This window comes from Pleurodeles waltl, chromosome 6, assembly GCF_031143425.1.
Source record: "Pleurodeles waltl isolate 20211129_DDA chromosome 6, aPleWal1.hap1.20221129, whole genome shotgun sequence".
In the NCBI taxonomy this organism is placed as follows: Eukaryota; Metazoa; Chordata; class Amphibia; order Caudata; family Salamandridae; genus Pleurodeles; species Pleurodeles waltl.
The window spans coordinates 717,281,366-717,298,845 of NC_090445.1; the positions used below are offsets into that span (position 1 = coordinate 717,281,366).

A 17,480-nucleotide genomic window follows, 5' to 3' on the forward strand; every position below is an offset into this window, starting at 1 on the left:
CTTTTCACTTTCCTTATGTCAGATGCCTATATCATTCCTAAGCCCAACTAATCACATAACGAGACAAGAAAGAATTTTGCTATGGAATGTTTCCCAAGGTTCAAATCAATCAACTCCAGAAACAATGATGAGTACAAAGTTTGTCTGACCCATTATAAAATCCTCAATCATCTTTTGACAATAACCTTCCGAACTTTGAAGAGGGATTTGAATTTGGTGAAGGCAAAAGGAAGGTAGCAATTACACTTAATTTATACTTAATTTCTTTATATCACTGATAGGGAAAGTCTCACACAGCCTAAGTCGAATCTGCTGAATAGATGTATTTTGGATGAGTTACTGGCAAAGCATTATGTTGCTCTAGATGTTAGTGTATACATGCTCTGAAGGATCAACACTCTAACTAGACAGTACCTATGCCGCAACCTCTAGGTCTGCCGCCTTAAGGGTGATTTTCTTCTCTTTGCACAATGGACGATGTTAAGATTATTTATATCACACTAGTAGTTTTGAGGTCCGTTGGTAGGCACCTCTGGGTGGACTCCATTGCCAGATCAGCTTGCAGTCCTTCAGTTACTGTATTCTGCACCTTGACTAGGGCTTTAAGGTCTTCGTTCTCTCTGCGCCGCTCTCTTTCTTCTAGGGCACTCACCTGAATTATTCAACAACTACATTAGGCACCTGTACAATATCACTCTTTGCAGTGCCCTGGTGTTTCACAAGTATGCCAATGATACCCAAATTGTGGTCAGTCATGAAGTTTCTTTGGGTCAGTTGTGAATTTATATACCTGCTTCTGTGAAGTAAATGATCGAATTAAACACTGGTTTCTTTAGAGGTCTAGCACAAAACAGCTATAATGGTGCTGGATTCACTAAACTACTAAAGAGACCACCCATCCCTGCCCTGCTGGGGAACATGTTACAAGCCCTCTGTGAGAAATTGTGTTATTGGTTGTGTGTGTGTGTGGGGGGGGGGGGAGGGGGAGGGGTGACAGGCTGGAGGTATTAACCCTTCTCAAGCAACGACCACAATTGTTATCCAGCTGAACCACAAAAGTCACTAAATTAACCTGTGCATAACCCTCTGGTAGATTGGCACAAAAGCAGTCAGGCAATGTGTAAAGTATTTATGCACAACACCAACAGTAAAGAAGTGAGAACACAACACAAGAAAAATCCCAAACCAATTTAGAAAAATATATTATGTATAAATAAACAATCTAAGAACAAAACAACAAAAAATCCAATCAATGGAACTATAGATGAGCAGTTTTAAAGAGTTGGATAAAAGTAGTTCCAAAAGGCGCAAAGCACCAACTGAGAAAATCTGGTCATGCTGGACCAGGAGAAAGTCACAAGTTCAGGCTGACCACAATAGAGCACAGGCCAGGCACATGGCCAAGTTTGTACTTTGGCGAGGTGTTGCTTTTCAAGGCTTTGCTTCGTCCAGTGTAGGTACCAATGAAGCTGTGTGGCGGGGCTTTCTGTCATGCGGCGTTGGTTCCGATGAAGCTTGCATCTCTGCGGTAAGGCTTTTAGGGGCTTTGTGTTGCTTCACACTGGATTTGATGTAACTTTCAATTAGGTCAGGAGGAGTTCTGCTGACAGCTAATGGTCAAGGACCTAAGGAGGCACATCTTGGGACTCAGGAACGCACTCCAGCAGAAGCCAGCAGGGCTGAGGTAGGTCCAGTAGCAGATTCAGTTGCAGTTCCAGGGAGGTCTAGTGCATCAGGTCAGGTTGGCAGTTGCAGGGAGGCCTCTGGAGCTTTTTGTGTCCCTGCAGCTCAGAACAGAAGGTCAGCAGCTTGACTCTCTGAGTCACTGCTCCTGGGGAGAAGGGAGAAGATCCTCCTTTTGAGAAAAAAGGGTAGGCCTCAAGCAGTAGGGCAGTCCTTCTTCTGTAGTACCCACAGGCCCAGGAGTGTAATGCCTCACGGTCCAATATTTAAACCTGGTGCTACTTTGAAGTAGGAGAAACTTCTAGACTTCCCCTCCACATCTGGTTCTGGAATTTCCTTCCTTTCCCTGCCTTGGCTTCAAGTGGCCTGGGGTGACAACAGGCTAGTCTGAAGTCTTTTGCAATTGTGCTGAGGCAGTCTCCTTGAAGTACAAGTGTGGTAGGTGCCAACTGTGCCCCTCCATCTCACTGAGGATGGCCATTCTGCCAAAACCAAGACTCTCAGGGAGGAATGCACAAAGGTCAACTGCCAACTACAACTAGTCATGTGACTGAAGAATAGGCTGCAGGCACCAAATGTTTAGGACAAGAAAATGCCACGTTTCTAAAAGTGGCATTTTCAAAATTGTGACTTAATATCCAACTTTACCATTAAAAAAAGATTTACATTACAATTTTTAGACTCCAAACATGAAATTTCTCCCTTTTCCCAAACAAAAGACATCGCTTATAAAATGTAATAAGGTAACCCAATGTTATCCAATGGGAAAGGTATGCCTCACAGTAATGAAAAACACATTTGTAAATATTTCACTTACAGGACATGCAAAACTTAAATGTACATGTCCAACTTTTTAAATACAATGCACCCTGTCAAAGGCGTTGTTTAGGGCATACTCTAGGGTGACATATGCATTAAAAAGGGAGATTTAGGCTTGGCAAAGATTTATTTTGCCACATTGAATTGGCAGTTTAAAACTGCACACAGGCTGCAATGGCAGGTCTAAGATATGTTATAAGGGGGGAGATACTTATATGGGTGGACAATAAGTGTTGCAAGCCCACTAGTAGTATTTAATTTACAGGCCTCGGATACATGTACCACTTTACTAGGCACTTACAAGTAAATTAAATGTGCCTAACAGGTGTATGCTATTTTACCATGTTTTAGAAAAAATGCATAGCACTTTAGCACTGGGTAGCAGTGGTAAAGTGCACAGAGTCCCAAAAGCCAAGAAAAACGGGCTCAGAAGATAGGAAGGGTTAAGGCAAAACGTTTGAGGGTGACCCTGCTGAGAGGGCCAAGTTCACCACCCTCGATAAAACAATGGACGTAGTATCCGGATCTTAGGGTGACCCAGCAAGCAGTTCTCAGGAGCATCTTTTACTTGAAAGCAACTCTAAGAAAAATGATGCGTCTCATTCCCATTCACCAAAGTTGTGCATGTGGTGCATTAAAACACAGCTACAAAAAACTAGCCCTGAGAAAAACACAGGAGTACACCTTGTGTGGTACCTCAAAACATCTGTCAAAGTGTCAGGTGAGAGAAGGAAACTACATTGGTTATTAGGGGAAGATGGTGTTCTCTTCAAGAACCTTAGACTGCTAAATCACTGGCTTCAATGTCCACTCATTGCTTAAAGCAAAAGTATGATCTAACCAAGAACAAAAACTCTACATTCCACAGTCTATCCTGTCCAGCAAACCCCAAGCCCCGTTCACATCTCAATTATCAATGAAACAAAACTATTCACCCACTGAGAAAATGTCTAGAACACTCTCCGAAAAGCACTGGGACTTGAGCTATCTACCAGTGGGTTCAAGGCATCCATCAAGACCATATATGTTCTCATAATTTCTATAAACTTCCTTCTGCATAATCTAAGGTTTGTTACTCTCTTTCAGCTTTGTGAGTTCCAGAGGGAGATCTCTGTAAAGTAATCCCAAACTCTCTTGATGTGATCCATTGTGCTGACCATTGCTAATATTCCATTCAGGACTGTACAAGTTACACACCTGCAGGGAGTGATGATTTTGGGTCATGCTACTCTTTCCATCTATTAAAGAAGAATGTGGTATACCTTATCATAGACGATTCCACACAGCTGAGTTCAGTTTCAGAGGAGACCGTCTGCCTTGCCATAGCTTCACGGGCCGCCAGCTGCTTCTTCCTCAAACTCTTCAGATTATGAGATGGTGACCATTCCTGAAAAGAAGGGGAAAAAAATAAGCAAAGAACAACAGGAACTGGGAGGTAAAGTTACTTACCACTGAGAGCAGTCATTGTAATGGACATGACAGATTCCCTCTGTGGACGTTATTTCACTTGCCAGATTGGATCTACATTTTTATTTCTATAGCTCTCTTTCAACAGCACCAACTGGCACTGAGTGACATCAGCTGTGATTTCAGGAGGCGACATGGAGCATGCTAGAAATTGTACCACTGCAGACTGTGGGGTGAGTTCTGCACTAGTTTTCTAAATCACTCAAAAGCGAGGGGTGTTTCTGGTGGATCAATGAAAATACTTTAAATATAATACTATCCTTAAAAATGAAGGCTGCAGGGTGAATCTGTCAGGGCAAAGGTAATGTGATCTTATAAATGCTACTCCCTTCCACGGACTGCTCTTAAGAGTCACTCACAAATACCACAGGAAGGAGGATGTCTGAGAATACTACTTAGTCACTGCAGGGGACTCTGTAACACAGTTCTAACAAATTGAGATTGTGCACTGTCTAGCTCATGGAGGCTATAGTGCTGCACAAAGAAATGCAAAGAATCACAGGAAGTGGACTGGAAGGATCCCAAAAAATAGAAAGGTGGTAGAATTATCTCACAAAGAATGAGCTCAGAAGGATCCTTTATGGCCAGTTCACAGCAATGCTAGGTGTATGTTTGATTATTCACATATAGTTTTTTCAATGAGGGAACCATTAATAATAAGCAAAAATATTGTCAGAAAAGTAAAAATCACTCCCTATCACTACTGAGAGCATCAGGTTAATGTCTCCTGCTTGCTGATAGGTGAAGACAGCAACTCCACGTTGATGTCATTCAGTGCTGGATGTAGTGTGTGCAAGCCTGTAGAAGCATTACGCATGCGTACTGACCTTAGTTACTTTTCGACTGATCCGAGCCCAGAGACACGGAGCCAAAATCAAATCAATCATGACCAGTGTGCGGATCTCCAAGATAGGACTTTATAACCTGAAAGAGTCTAGTTCACAGAATCTGTGGTTAGATGGGTAACTCCACAAAGAGTGATACCAAAGGTAAGCCATTTGTTCTTTCTGATAGAGACTTCTAATGGCAGATTCCAGAGTTTTTGAATAGATACCAGAGCAATACCTTTTAGAAGGTGAGTACTGAAGGACTGAGCTGGAAAAATAACCTTCCCGGCTGACCTTGCTTGTGAGACAATAGTGCCTTATGAATGTATAGAGTTATACCCACATAACAGCCTGACCAATTTTCAGAACAGGCACCTCACACACCAATGCAGTGATAACAGCCTTGGCTCTGGTAGAATGAGCTTGCAAGCCTTGAGGGGGCTGCTACTGGGTGAATGCACAGTAGATTTTAATGGAGAGTACAATTCAGCGCAAAATGGACCTTTTCTGCACAGCCTTGCCTTTCTTTGCTCCAAATAGTCTGATAAAGATTTGACTGTCCACCCAGTGTTCTATGGTGCGAATAGTGTTGAAACTGGAAGCATTTTTCAGATCTAGTTGGTGAAGTCTTTCCTCCTCCTCGGAGGGTGAGGTGGAGCAAAGAACACAAGGGTGATATTCTGGCCAACATAAAAAAGGGAGTCACTATCATCCGAAAGAAGTAGGCTTGAATCTGTAAAACCACCTTTTCTGGGCAGAACGTGGTGTAGGGCGAGTTAACAGATAGCACCTGTAAGTCACTCTACCATCACACAGATGTTGTGGAGACAAGAAATACTGTCTTGAAGGTAAGGAGCTGAAGAGAACAAATGTGGAGAGGCTCTAAAGGAGCACACAAGGTATTACAGGACCAAATTTAGGTCCCGTTGGGAAATAACAAAGAGGGAAACCTATTTTGCAACACATTTGTGGAAACACATCTGCTGATTTGAATAATGAGGGCTAGTCCGGTAACCGTAATAAGACAGAAAGAGCCAACATTGACCCTTTAACAGTGCTCAAGGCAAGTCCTTAGCGGGTTAGACAGAACACAACGGCAAAACTTTGGAGAGTTTGGCTGAGAACCGCACCAGGCCACAACATTATTCAAAAAGTAGGCATACACAGATTTAATTGAGGGACGCCTGGCTGCCAAGAGGACATTAACAACTTTGGAAGGAAGGTGGAAAGCATTCAACTGTCACTGTTCAATCTCCAAGCATGAAGGTGTAGATTGCACAGATTCTGGTGCAGTATCCTGCCCTGCTGCTGTGACAGGAGATCCTCCTGTAGAAGCAGCCTGATCGGGGGACAGATGCTCATGCCCAGGAGTATGGAATACCACACATTCCGTGCCAGACCAGTGGCAATAGGATGACATGGGACCAGTTGGTCCTCATCTTTTTTGGAACTCAAGGTAGGGAAGTTATCAGCGGAAAGGCATGCAGGAATTCTGAGTTCCACTTGAAGCAGAACACGTCTCCTAGTGAGTGACGCTTAGGTAACATGCAAAAGTGCTGACATTGTGCGTTTTCGGAGGTGGTGAAAAGATTGAGCCAGGAATCTGCCCAGTTGCAGAAAAGACCCTGTGCTATCTCTCGATGGAACTACCATTTGTGACATGCAAGGCATTAATGGCTGAGTTTGTATGCTCTGGCATTCAAGAAACCCGCCAGGTGGTGCCTCACCAGAAAAATTCCTTGGTGGTCTAGCCACGTCACAACACAAAGCCTCGAGACACAAGGTCCACGACATCACCCCGCTTTGCTTCTTGAGATACCATATGATGGTGGTGTTGTCCGTGAGCACCTTCACCAGTTGCCCTTTGGTGGATGGCAGGAAAGATTTCAAAAACAAGTAAATAGGTCCAAAAGGCTGATATGAAGCCTGGCTTCTGCAAGACACTAGACTACTCTGATCTCCACCTCTCCTAGATGGCCTTCCCCAACCCAGAAGAGATGCATCGGTCATCACAGTGAGTTCAGGGTGAGCTAAGGGGAGGGGTTGCTGCTGACACAATTACAGTCCTGAAGCCACCACTGCAGATTCCTCCAAAATCTGGACAGTCTCCAAAAGATCCCCTTTGTACTGTCCAGACTGAGACTTCAGATTCCACTGCAGAGCCTGCATATGCCATGCTTGACCAGCAAGATGAAGCGGGTCATAATTCCCATCAGCTTCGGAGTCATCCTCAGTGAGATCCAGGATTGAGGATGAAACATTGGGATCATAGCCCGAATGCCCTGGACTTTCCGCTTTGGGTGGCAGGCGCAAAACTGTACTATGCCCAGAATGGGTCCAGTGAAGGGGAGCATCTGAGAAAGAGTCAGGTGCAACAACACGTTGGTAGTGAACCCCATGGATGTCAGGAGGTATGCCGTAGTTTGGAGGTGGGTGACGACTTCCTGAGACGAACGCACCTTTAAACAGACAGTCAGAGATGCAGGGTAAAACTTGGGCACCTGACTTCAGAATATCTGCTGCAAACACCATCACTTTCATGAACACCAGAGGGCACTAGTAAGGCCAAAAGGGTGCACAGCAACACGGAGTGATAGAGCAGTAGAAACATGGGGACCTCTAAACCCTTTAATGGCTTAAGGATGACTGTCCAACCTAAAGTGTGGGCACAACCCCTCTAAACCTCCAGACAAACAAGACACTTTCTAATAGATAGGGTAGACAGGCATCAATTTAAAATGATTTTTTTGTTTTAAGATGGAGTCAATCTAGGGTTCAAGACATTCAGCCTTTGTATTATAATCAGAGTCCTTTATTCCATTTCAAATATAGAAAAGATTTCTGCCACCCAACACAATTTCGCCCCCTGGATGGCACGCATGCCTGAGGCTTTTTTAAGGCTGCAAAAAAGTAGCATGTACCAAGTACATGCACGGGTGAATATACCACAATTCACAACAATATATAGAAAAATAGCCAGAAATAAATGCAAATAACAGTGAGCAAATGAAACAAACAGAGAAAAAGAAAATAAAGAGACAAACTGGCTAACAACTTGTTAATGTTTCATCTCTAAAAACTTAATGCACTAGATACTGATGTGGTGTCCACTGCAAGCTGTACTACGGGTGCCATAGGAACTTCATGTGGGTGTTTATGCAGTAATCATTCACGTGTTATAGTGCTCAATTCGAAGTACGATTAGTGCCCACGTAAAAAATTGTGAGTCTGGGGGAAAATTAACATGCCTATATCATAGTCGGGCAGTATCCAAGTAATTAATGCTTTATAATCATACACTCAACCTGCAGGTAATCTGAAGATACTATAGTAAATACATACTGAGAGGGAATGGGGAATCAACATTTTGCAATTAGTATAGTTAAGATACAAGGTGAAAAGGACTTGCCTTAGCTCAAGTTGACTCAGCAGTGTTGGCTATGTCAGGCATGAGTGCTGGCATGTGGTGCACACAAAAAAGGAAAGAAAAAGGTACCAGCGGAACATACCGGAAACGCTAGTCCCCATAACTTTACCAATCCTAAAGGAGTATTATGTTGTTGAAATGAAAACCAAGTAAAAGAAATATATTGAATCTATTTCCAGAAGAAAAAAATGGTACCTAGAGGGGTCGATTCTCAACTGCTGCCTTACCTCAAATGATCTAGTCTGTACAAATGATAGGTTTCTTCAGTACAAAATGCACTTCAGTCCTGGTGCAGTGCAGTCAAGGTCTGCCTGTGTGCAAGGGGAGCCAGACGGTACATTCAATTCAGAAGGTATGAAAGGGAGCATGTGCCCTTGTTCTGTCCCATCAAGTGCAGAACCCATCTAGTAATGGGACTAGTTTTGCTGCAAAGTTGGGAGGAATTCAAAATAAATGCGTATTAAGAAAAAGTCTTACTCAAACAATCCTCATTCATTTAAAGGATCAAAGCAAACTGACAATGCCTGTGGCCTACCATGAACCGCAGGTAACGCCTCTTGGCTTACAAAATGGGAATGTGAGAATAAGTGTCCAGCAGGTCCAGTGTTACCAACAATCTCCAAAGTCGGGGATAGACAAGACCAGAACCAGAGTGAGCACTCTGAACTTGTCTTTTCACAGGGAGAAGGTGTATCATGGGGTGGGGTGGGGAGAGGCCACCCTTTTTCAGCACCAGAAATTAGTGTGAATGAAAACCATGACTGACTTGTGGTACTGGGACCCTGTCCATGGCTACTTTGGCCTAAAGAGCCTGCGCTTCCTACATTAAGAGGGACAGATGGTCCTCTGTAAGTTAATCTGGCACTGGTGGAAGGCGAACAATTTGCAGGACCTACTTGTTTAAAGTTAGGGCCAGCCAGCCAGAAAGACAATGTCAAATTCTGCTGCCTCTGATAGGGTGACTGTGTCTCTGACAGGGCATGCTAAAGAGGAATGGGGGTTCGCCAGCTAGAGGGGCAGAAAAGTGGACTGCATGCTGAGTTGCCTTCTCCTGTGTGCAAGAAAGGGCTGGTGACTGTTGACTGGTTGAGGCTGTTGGCGATACTAAAAGCCCCGACCATAGCCACAGAAGAGACAAAATGGTTGATGCGGCTGGCAGGTGGGAGCAGAAAGGCCCAGAGAGCATGCTGTGGCTCAGCTATCTTTGGAGTTCTCTAAGGCCGAGTCTGCTTTGTCCCCAGAAAGTCGGGAGCTATTAATTGGCATGCCTATGAGGCTAGCCTTGAAATCTAGACAAGACTCTCGGGCTTAGGGTGCAAAGTCAGAAAATCTGGGTCCTTTGGAGCAGGGTAATGGCACCTGTAATCTGTCGATTAACAGGTAGGCCTGAGCAGGGATTGGCCCAAGTCCCCAAAAGCATTTCCCTAAATGGAAAAATAGACTTGGAACTTGTTTGGCTAGTGAGAAGTACTTTAGTCAAGATCATTGGTCTTACCTTCCTGAGTAGGAAGCTGAAGATTGAGAACCTCGGGCGCCCTTCACTCAACCATGACAAAGGAGACAATGTCATGTTGGTGGCACTGTCCAGATTGGGGGCGGATGGGAGGTGGGGTTTGGTGGAGATAGAAATTGGGTGGTGATGGGGGTAACTAGGCCAGTGTGCGGGGAAGTATCCAAACCACTGTCATTCCTGTAGCTTTTCATATCAGTTGTGTTCTTGGCATGGCTGGGGAATCTCATCGCCAGAATCATACCTTCCATTAAAAGAGTCTGTTCTGAATAACTCATGAAGGACATGAGCCCTGCAAGAAGGTAGAGGCAACTGTGTCAGAATCAGAATAACGGCTAAATGGTTGCAACGCAGACAATCAGCGTGCACCCTCAGTTGGGGTTTGAGCAGTGCCATCTCGGTGTAGGACTTTAAAAAAAAAAAAGGGGGGGGGTGTGGCCTGATAGCTCTGGACCCACGTCAGAAATTAGCTAGTAAAAAATGTAGTGGTCCCCACGGGGGAAGTGTAAGCCTCAACTCCAGTGGCAAACAAACAAAACCATTACTTGTTAAGTTTGAACAAGAATCAAATCAGGAGTTTTCTCAATTCAGAAAAACTAATAACAGTAAAATGATCATATTATTTTATCATGACAAGGTGCACCAAAAAATACTGTAGCTCAGTGCAAAGTGAGGGAAGTGAAGAAAAGTGTGCAAGTGCTATACAGAAAGCATATATATATATACATATATCTATATATATATATATATATATATATATGTGTATATATATATACATATATATATATACATCTATATATATATATATACTGTATATACATATATATATATATATATGGAAAATGTCACTTACCCAGTGTACATCTGTTCGTGGCATTAGTCGCTGCAGATTCACATGCTGTGCACATCCCGCCATCTGGTGTTGGGCTCGGAGTGTTACAAGTTGTTTTTCTTCGAAGAAGTCTTTTTTCGAGTCACGAGACCGAGGGACTCCTCCCATTTCGACTCCATTGCGCATGGGCGTCGACTCCATCTTAGATTGTTTTCCCCGCAGAGGGTGAGGTAGGAGTTGTGTATGCTAGTAATAGTGCCCATGCAATGGAGTGAATACGTATGTACATAATGAAGTTTAAAGTAATATATTTACAAATTTACAAATGTTCAAGATCAACTTCTAAACGGCTACAGGCTCCTGGGGAGGCGGGTGGGCGCATGTGAATCTGCAGCGACTAATGCCACGAACAGATGTACACTGGGTAAGTGATATTTTCCGTTCGATGGCATGTGTAGCTGCAGATACACATGCTGTGCATAGACTAGTAAGCAGTTATCTCCCCAAAAGCGGTGGTTCAGCCTGTAGGAGTTGAAGTTGTTTGAAATAATGTTCGTAGTACAGCTTGACCTACTGTGGCCTGTTGTGCAGTTAACACATCTACACAGTAGTGTTTGGTAAATGTATGAGGCGTAGACTATGTTGCTGCCTTACATATTTCGTTCATTGGAATATTTCCACAAAGGCCATGGTAGCACCTTTTTTTCTGGTTGAGTGTGCCTTTGGTGTAATAGGCAGCTCTCTCTTTGCCTTAAGATAGCAGGTTTGAATACACTTACCTATCCATCTAGCAATGCCTTGTTTAGAAATTGGATTCCCTGTATGAGGTTTTTGGAAAGCAATAAATAGTTGTTTTGTTTTTCGAATTAGTTTTGTTCTGTCAATGTAGTACATTAGCGCTCTTTTGATGTCTAATGTATGCAGTGCTCTTTCAGCTACAGAATCTGGCTGTGGGAAGAACACTGGTAATTCTACCGTTTGATTCAAGTGGAACGTGAGATCACTTTTGGTAAAAATGTTGGATTTGTCCGTAGAACTACTTTATGCTTGTGTATTTGAATAAATGGTTCTTGTATGGTAAATGCTTGAATTTCACTCACTCTTCTCAGAGATGTGATGGCAATCAAAAATGCAACTTTCCATGTTAAGTATTGCATTTCACAAGAGTGCATGGACTCAAAAGGTGGACCCATGAGTCGTGTTAAGACAATGTTGAGGTTCCATGAAGGAACTGGTGGTGTTCGTGGTGGTATAATTCTCTTTAGGCCTTCCATAAATGCTTTTATGACTGGTATCCTAAATAATGAAGTTGAGTGCGTAATTTGCAGGTAGGCTGAAATTGCGGTAAGATGTATCTTTATTGAAGAGAAAGCTAGCTTTGACTTTTGCAATTGTAGTAAGTATCCTACTATATCTTTGGCAGATGCGTGTAAGGGTTGGATTTGATTATTATGGCAGTAATAAACAAATCTTTTCCACTTATTTGCATAGCAGTGTCTAGTGGTAGGTTTCCTAGCTTGTCTTATGACCTCCATACATTCTTGTGTGAGGTCTAAGTGTCCGAATTCTAGGATTTCAGGAGCCAAATTGCTAGATTCAGCGATGCTGGATTTGGATGTCTGATCTGTTGTTTGTGTTGTGTTAACAGATCTGGTCTGTTTGGTAGTTTGACATGAGGTACTACTGAGAGGTCTAGTAGTGTTGTGTACCAAGGTTGTCTTGCCCATGTGGGTGCTATTAGGGAGTTTGAGTTTGTTTTGACTCAATTTGTTTACTAGATATAGAAGGAGTGGGAGAGGGGGAAAAGCGTAAGCAAATATCCCTGACCAGCTCATCCATAACGCATTGCCCTGAGACTGATCTTGTGGGTACCTGGATGCGAAGTTTTGGCATTTTGAGTTTTCCTTTGTTGCAAATAGATCTATTTGTGGTGTTCCCCACATTTGGAAGTAAGTGTTTAGTATTTGGGGGTGAATCTCCCATTCGTGGATCTGTTGGTGATCCCGAGAGAGATGGTCTGCTAACTGGTTCTGAATTCCTGGAATAAATTGTGCTATTAGGCGAATGTGGTTGTGAATCGCCCAATGCCATATTTTCTGTGTTAGGAGACACAACTGTGTCGAGTGTGTGCCTCCCTGTTTGTTTAGGTAATACATTGTTGTCATGTTGTCTGTTTTGACAAGAATGTGTTTGTGGCTTATTATGGGTTGAAATGCTTTGAGCGCTAGAAATACCGCTAACAGTTCTAAGTGATTTATGTGAAACTGTTTTTGCTGTATGTCCCATTGTCCTTGGATGCTGTGTTGATTGAGGTGTGCTCCCCACCCTATCATCGAAGCATCTGTTGTTATTACGTATTGTGGCACTGGGTCTTGGAAAGGCCGCCCTTGGTTTAAATTTATACTGTTCCACCATTGAAGCGAGATGTATGTTTGGCGGTCTATCAACACCAGATCTAGAAGCTGACCCTGTGCTTGTGACCATTGTGATGCTAGGCACTGTTGTAAGGGCCGCATGTGCAACCTTGCGTTTGGGACAATGGCTATGCATGAAGACATCATGCCTAGTAGTTTCATCACCAGTTTGACTTGTATCTTTTGTTTTGGATACATGGTCTGTATTACATTTTGAAATGTGTGAACTCTTTGTGGACTTGGAGTGGCAATCCCTTTTGCTGTGCTGATTGTTGCTCCTAAGTATTGCTGTGTTTGACACGGCAGAAGGTGTGACTTTGTGTAGTTCATTGAGAAACCTAGTTTGTGTAGGATTTCTATGACATATTTTGTGTGTTGTGAACACCGTCTTAGCGTGTTGGTTTTGATTAACCAATCGTCTAGGTACGGGAACACATGTATTTGCTGCCTTCTGATATGTGCAGCTACTACTGCTAGGCATTTTGTAAAAACTCTTGGTGCAGTTGTTATTCCGAATGGCAACACTTTGAATTGGTAATGTATCCCTTGGAATACAAACCTTAGGTACTTTCTGTGTGAAGGATGTATTGGTATATGGAAATATGCATCCTTTAGGTCTAGTGTTGTCATGTAGTCTTGTTGTTTGAGCAGTGGGACAACGTCTTGTAATGTAACCATGTGAAAGTGATCTGATTTGATGTAGGTATTTAATGTTCTGAGATCTAGTATAGGTCTCAGACTCTTGTCTTTTTTGGGTATCAGAAAGTACAGGGAGTAAACTCCTGTGTTTATTTGTTGTTTTGGTACTAACTCTATTGCTTCTTTCTGTAGCAATGCCTGAACTTCTAGTCCTAGAAGATCTATATGTTGTTTTGACATATTGTGTGTTTTCGGTGGGATGTTTGGAGGGAAGTTTAGAAATTCTATGCAATAACCATGCTGGATAATTGCTAAGACCCAAGTGTCTGTTGTTATTCCCTCCCAATGTTTGTAAAACTTGGTTAGTCTCCCCCCCACAGGTGTTATGTGTTGGGGATTTGTGACCTTGAAGTCACTGCTTGTTTGGAGGAGTTTTGGGACTTTGGAACTTTCCTCTATTCCTTTGAAATTGTCCCCCTCTATATTGTCCCCGAAAACCTCCCCGCTGATACTGGCTCTGGAAAGTGGGCTTTGTTTGTGAGGTTGTGGCTTCTGTGGTTTGCCCTCGAAACCCCCCTCGAAATTGTGTCTTTCGAAATGTGCCTCTGCTCTGTGGGGAGTAGAGTGCGCCCATGGCTTTGGCCGTGTCAGTGTCTTTCTTAAGTTTTTCGATCGCAGTGTCCACCTCCGGCCCAAACAACTGCTGTCCGTTGAATGGCATATTCAGCACAGCTTGCTGTATCTCTGGTTTAAATCCTGATGTACGCATCCATGCATGTCTCCTTATTGTTACTGCTGTGTTGACAGTTCTAGCAGCTGTGTCTGAAGCATCCATTGCTGACCGTATCTGATTATTGGAGATACTCTGTCCTTCTACTACTTGCTGCGCTCTTTTTTGGAACTCCTTAGGTAAATGTTCAATAAAGTGTTGCATCTCATCCCAATGGGCCCTATCATATCTGGCTAGCAAAGCTTGCGAATTTGCAATACGCCACTGGTTTGCCTCCTGTGCCGCCACCCTTTTGCCTGCAGCATCGAATTTTCGACTTTCTTTATCTGGAGGTGGTGCATCTCCTGAAGTATGAGAGTTGGCTCTTTTGCACGCTGCTCCCACTACAACAGAGTCTGGTGTTAGCTGTTGTGTAATGTACACTGGGTCTTTTGGTGGCGGTTTATATTTTTTATCTACTCTTGGAGTAATGGCTCTCCCTTTAACAGGCTCCTCAAACACTTGTTTGGAGTGTTTTAGCATTCCGGGTAGCATAGGAAGACTCTGATATTGGCTGTGTGTGGACGACAGTGTATTAAAAAGAAAGACGTCTTCAATGGGCTCTGAATGAAGGCTGACATTATGAAATGCCGCTGCTCTTGACACCACCTGTGCGTAGCCTGTACTATCCTCTGGTGGCGATGGTTTAGCTGGATAGCATTCTGGACTATTATCTGACACTGGTGCGTCATAAAGGTCCCATGCGTCAGGGTCATCTTGACTCATTCCTGTATGAGTTGGGGATTGCATCATTGGTGGAGTGGCTACCGGTGATGGTTGCGGAGAGTGATGTGGGGATGGTGGCGGTGTTACTTGTTTAGCCACCTTTGCGTGTGGCTGTTTGTCCTTGTCTTGGAAGGCAAGCTTGCGTTTCATTTTGACTGGAGGAAGAGTGCTGATCTTCCCTGTATCTTTTTGAATAAAGAGCCGTCTTTGTGTGTGATCTGGCTCTATTGTCTCTAATTCCTGTCCAAATCTATGTGTCTTCATTTGCGTGGACAGTCCTTGTTCCTCAGTGTAGGAACTTGTTTTCGGTTCTGAGGCCGGATATTTCGGTACCGAAACCTTTTCGGCTGCTTTTTTCGGCTCCGACGAAACCTTCTTTACTTTCGGCGTCGTGCTCTCTCGGTGCCGACCCGTTTCGGTGCCGCTGTCTCGGTGCTGAATCTTCTCTGAGCCACTATCTCGGGCCCGAGATTGCTGTGTGCCGGTATCTCGACCGGAGTCGGATGACTTCGACACCAGCTCGTCCTTTTTCGGTGCCGATGAACGGTCACCTATTTTTCGGGTTAAGCCATGGCCTGTTGGCAGTGGCGTCCCCTGGGCTTTAGCGCTTTTCTCGAGAGTTCTTGGTTTCGACGTCTTACTCACGGTTTTCGGCGTTTCCTCGGGATCGATCTCCTCAGAGTCCGAATCCTGGGTGGAGAATGTTTCTTCCTCCTCCTCGAAACGCTCTTGTCCTGTCGGCGCCGACGCCATTTGCAGTCTTCTTGCTCTTCGGTCCCTGAGTGTCTTCCTGGACCGAAACGCTCGACAGGCCTCACAAGTATCCTCCTTGTGTTCTGGTGACAAACACAAGTTACAGACCAGATGTTGATCTGTATATGGATACTTGTTATGGCATTTTGGACAGAAGCGGAAGGGGGTCCGTTCCATCAGCCTTGAAGAGACACGTGGCCGGGCCGACCAGGCCCCGACGGGGATGGAAAAAAACCCGAAGGGCCACCGGAGCTCTTCTTAATTCGGTGTCGATCTGTTGTAACTAACCCGATACCGAACGCAAACAATACCGACGATTTTTCCGAGATTCTAACTAACTTTCCGACCCGAAACACGGAGCGAAAAGGAACACGTCCGAACCCGATGGCAGAAAAAAAACAATCTAAGATGGCGTCGACGCCCATGCGCAATGGAGTCGAAATGGGAGGAGTCCCTCGGTCTCGTGACTCGAAAAAAGACTTCTTAGAAGAAAAACAACTTGTAACACTCCGAGCCCAACACCAGATGGCGGGATGTGCACAGCATGTGTATCTACAGCTACACATGCCATCGAACATATATATATATGTATATATCATATATGATTGAAGGGGATACAATCTTTGTTAAACACCACACTGTCAGAATGTCATATTCCAAATCAAATTAAAAACAGTCCACTAATATTTTTGTCTACATTTCAACCCCATACAGATTATTTAGACCAGGGTCATCATCAGGACAGGAAAGATCTTTGGAAGCACTTGAAAGTGAAAAACGTATATTTCAATAAATTAAAAACTAATTACAAATTGTGAAAAATCAGATGTTATATGCACGGGCTACCTACCAAGAGACGTGGTAACCCTTTTGCACAAACAAATGCAGAAATGTGGGGATAAATCCTATATAGCCTCACAGCCGCATGCCACACAATTATTAAGTAGATTCTGTGAAAGAGATCAACAATGTATCATACTCTGCACCACAGGCTGGCACAGATACATGTGTAAACCAACCAATAGACAGCACTAACAATGGGCACAGCTGAGTTTGTCAGCCAATTAAAAGTCCAAAGGATCAAATACTGAGTGCCAAACAATATGAATCATCCACAGAAAATCCAATCTGGAAACCAAAAGAAAGAATCATGAATCTACCTGTGAGGTAAGTAAATTGAAACCAAACCAAAGATTTAAAGGGCAGAGTAAACATGATTCACCTAATTGTAAACAAACCACTGTCCAAAGATGGGTGCTACTAAGGAGAGAACAAATAGACAAATTTCTCAGGCAATCACTTGAAGGAACAAACAATGATGGCAGACTGTCATCAAGTGGATGTATGCCAAAACTCACTTGTTGCAGCGCAGTGCTCTGCCGTCCTCAATACTTTCAATGAGCGGGTGTGTGAGACCGTAACGCTTCACATATGATGCCCCCGATAGGGAAAGCTTGCACGTGGTAGAATGAGGTCATTCCTTATTCTAGTCATCTAAAATTGAACAGTTAACTGAAAAACGAACTGTAGAAAAGGCTAACTTAGAAAAGGCTATTGGTGCAAGTAAATCTAAAGCTGCTACAAATTGTAGTTAGACCTTCTTCAAAAAGCTCT

General features: G+C 43.6%; 1 protein-coding gene across 2 annotated transcripts in view; it reads right to left on the reverse strand.

Moving 5' to 3' along the window:
- WDR11 (WD repeat domain 11) overlaps window positions 1-17,480 on the reverse strand; it is a 646,314-nt gene that overhangs the window by 228,969 nt on the left and 399,865 nt on the right. For both annotated transcript variants that reach the window (XM_069239226.1, XM_069239227.1), the window contains exon 15: window positions 3,765-3,889. In XM_069239226.1, coding sequence (XP_069095327.1) covers window positions 3,765-3,889 — 125 coding nt within the window. The remainder of the gene's footprint in view (window positions 1-3,764; window positions 3,890-17,480) is intronic.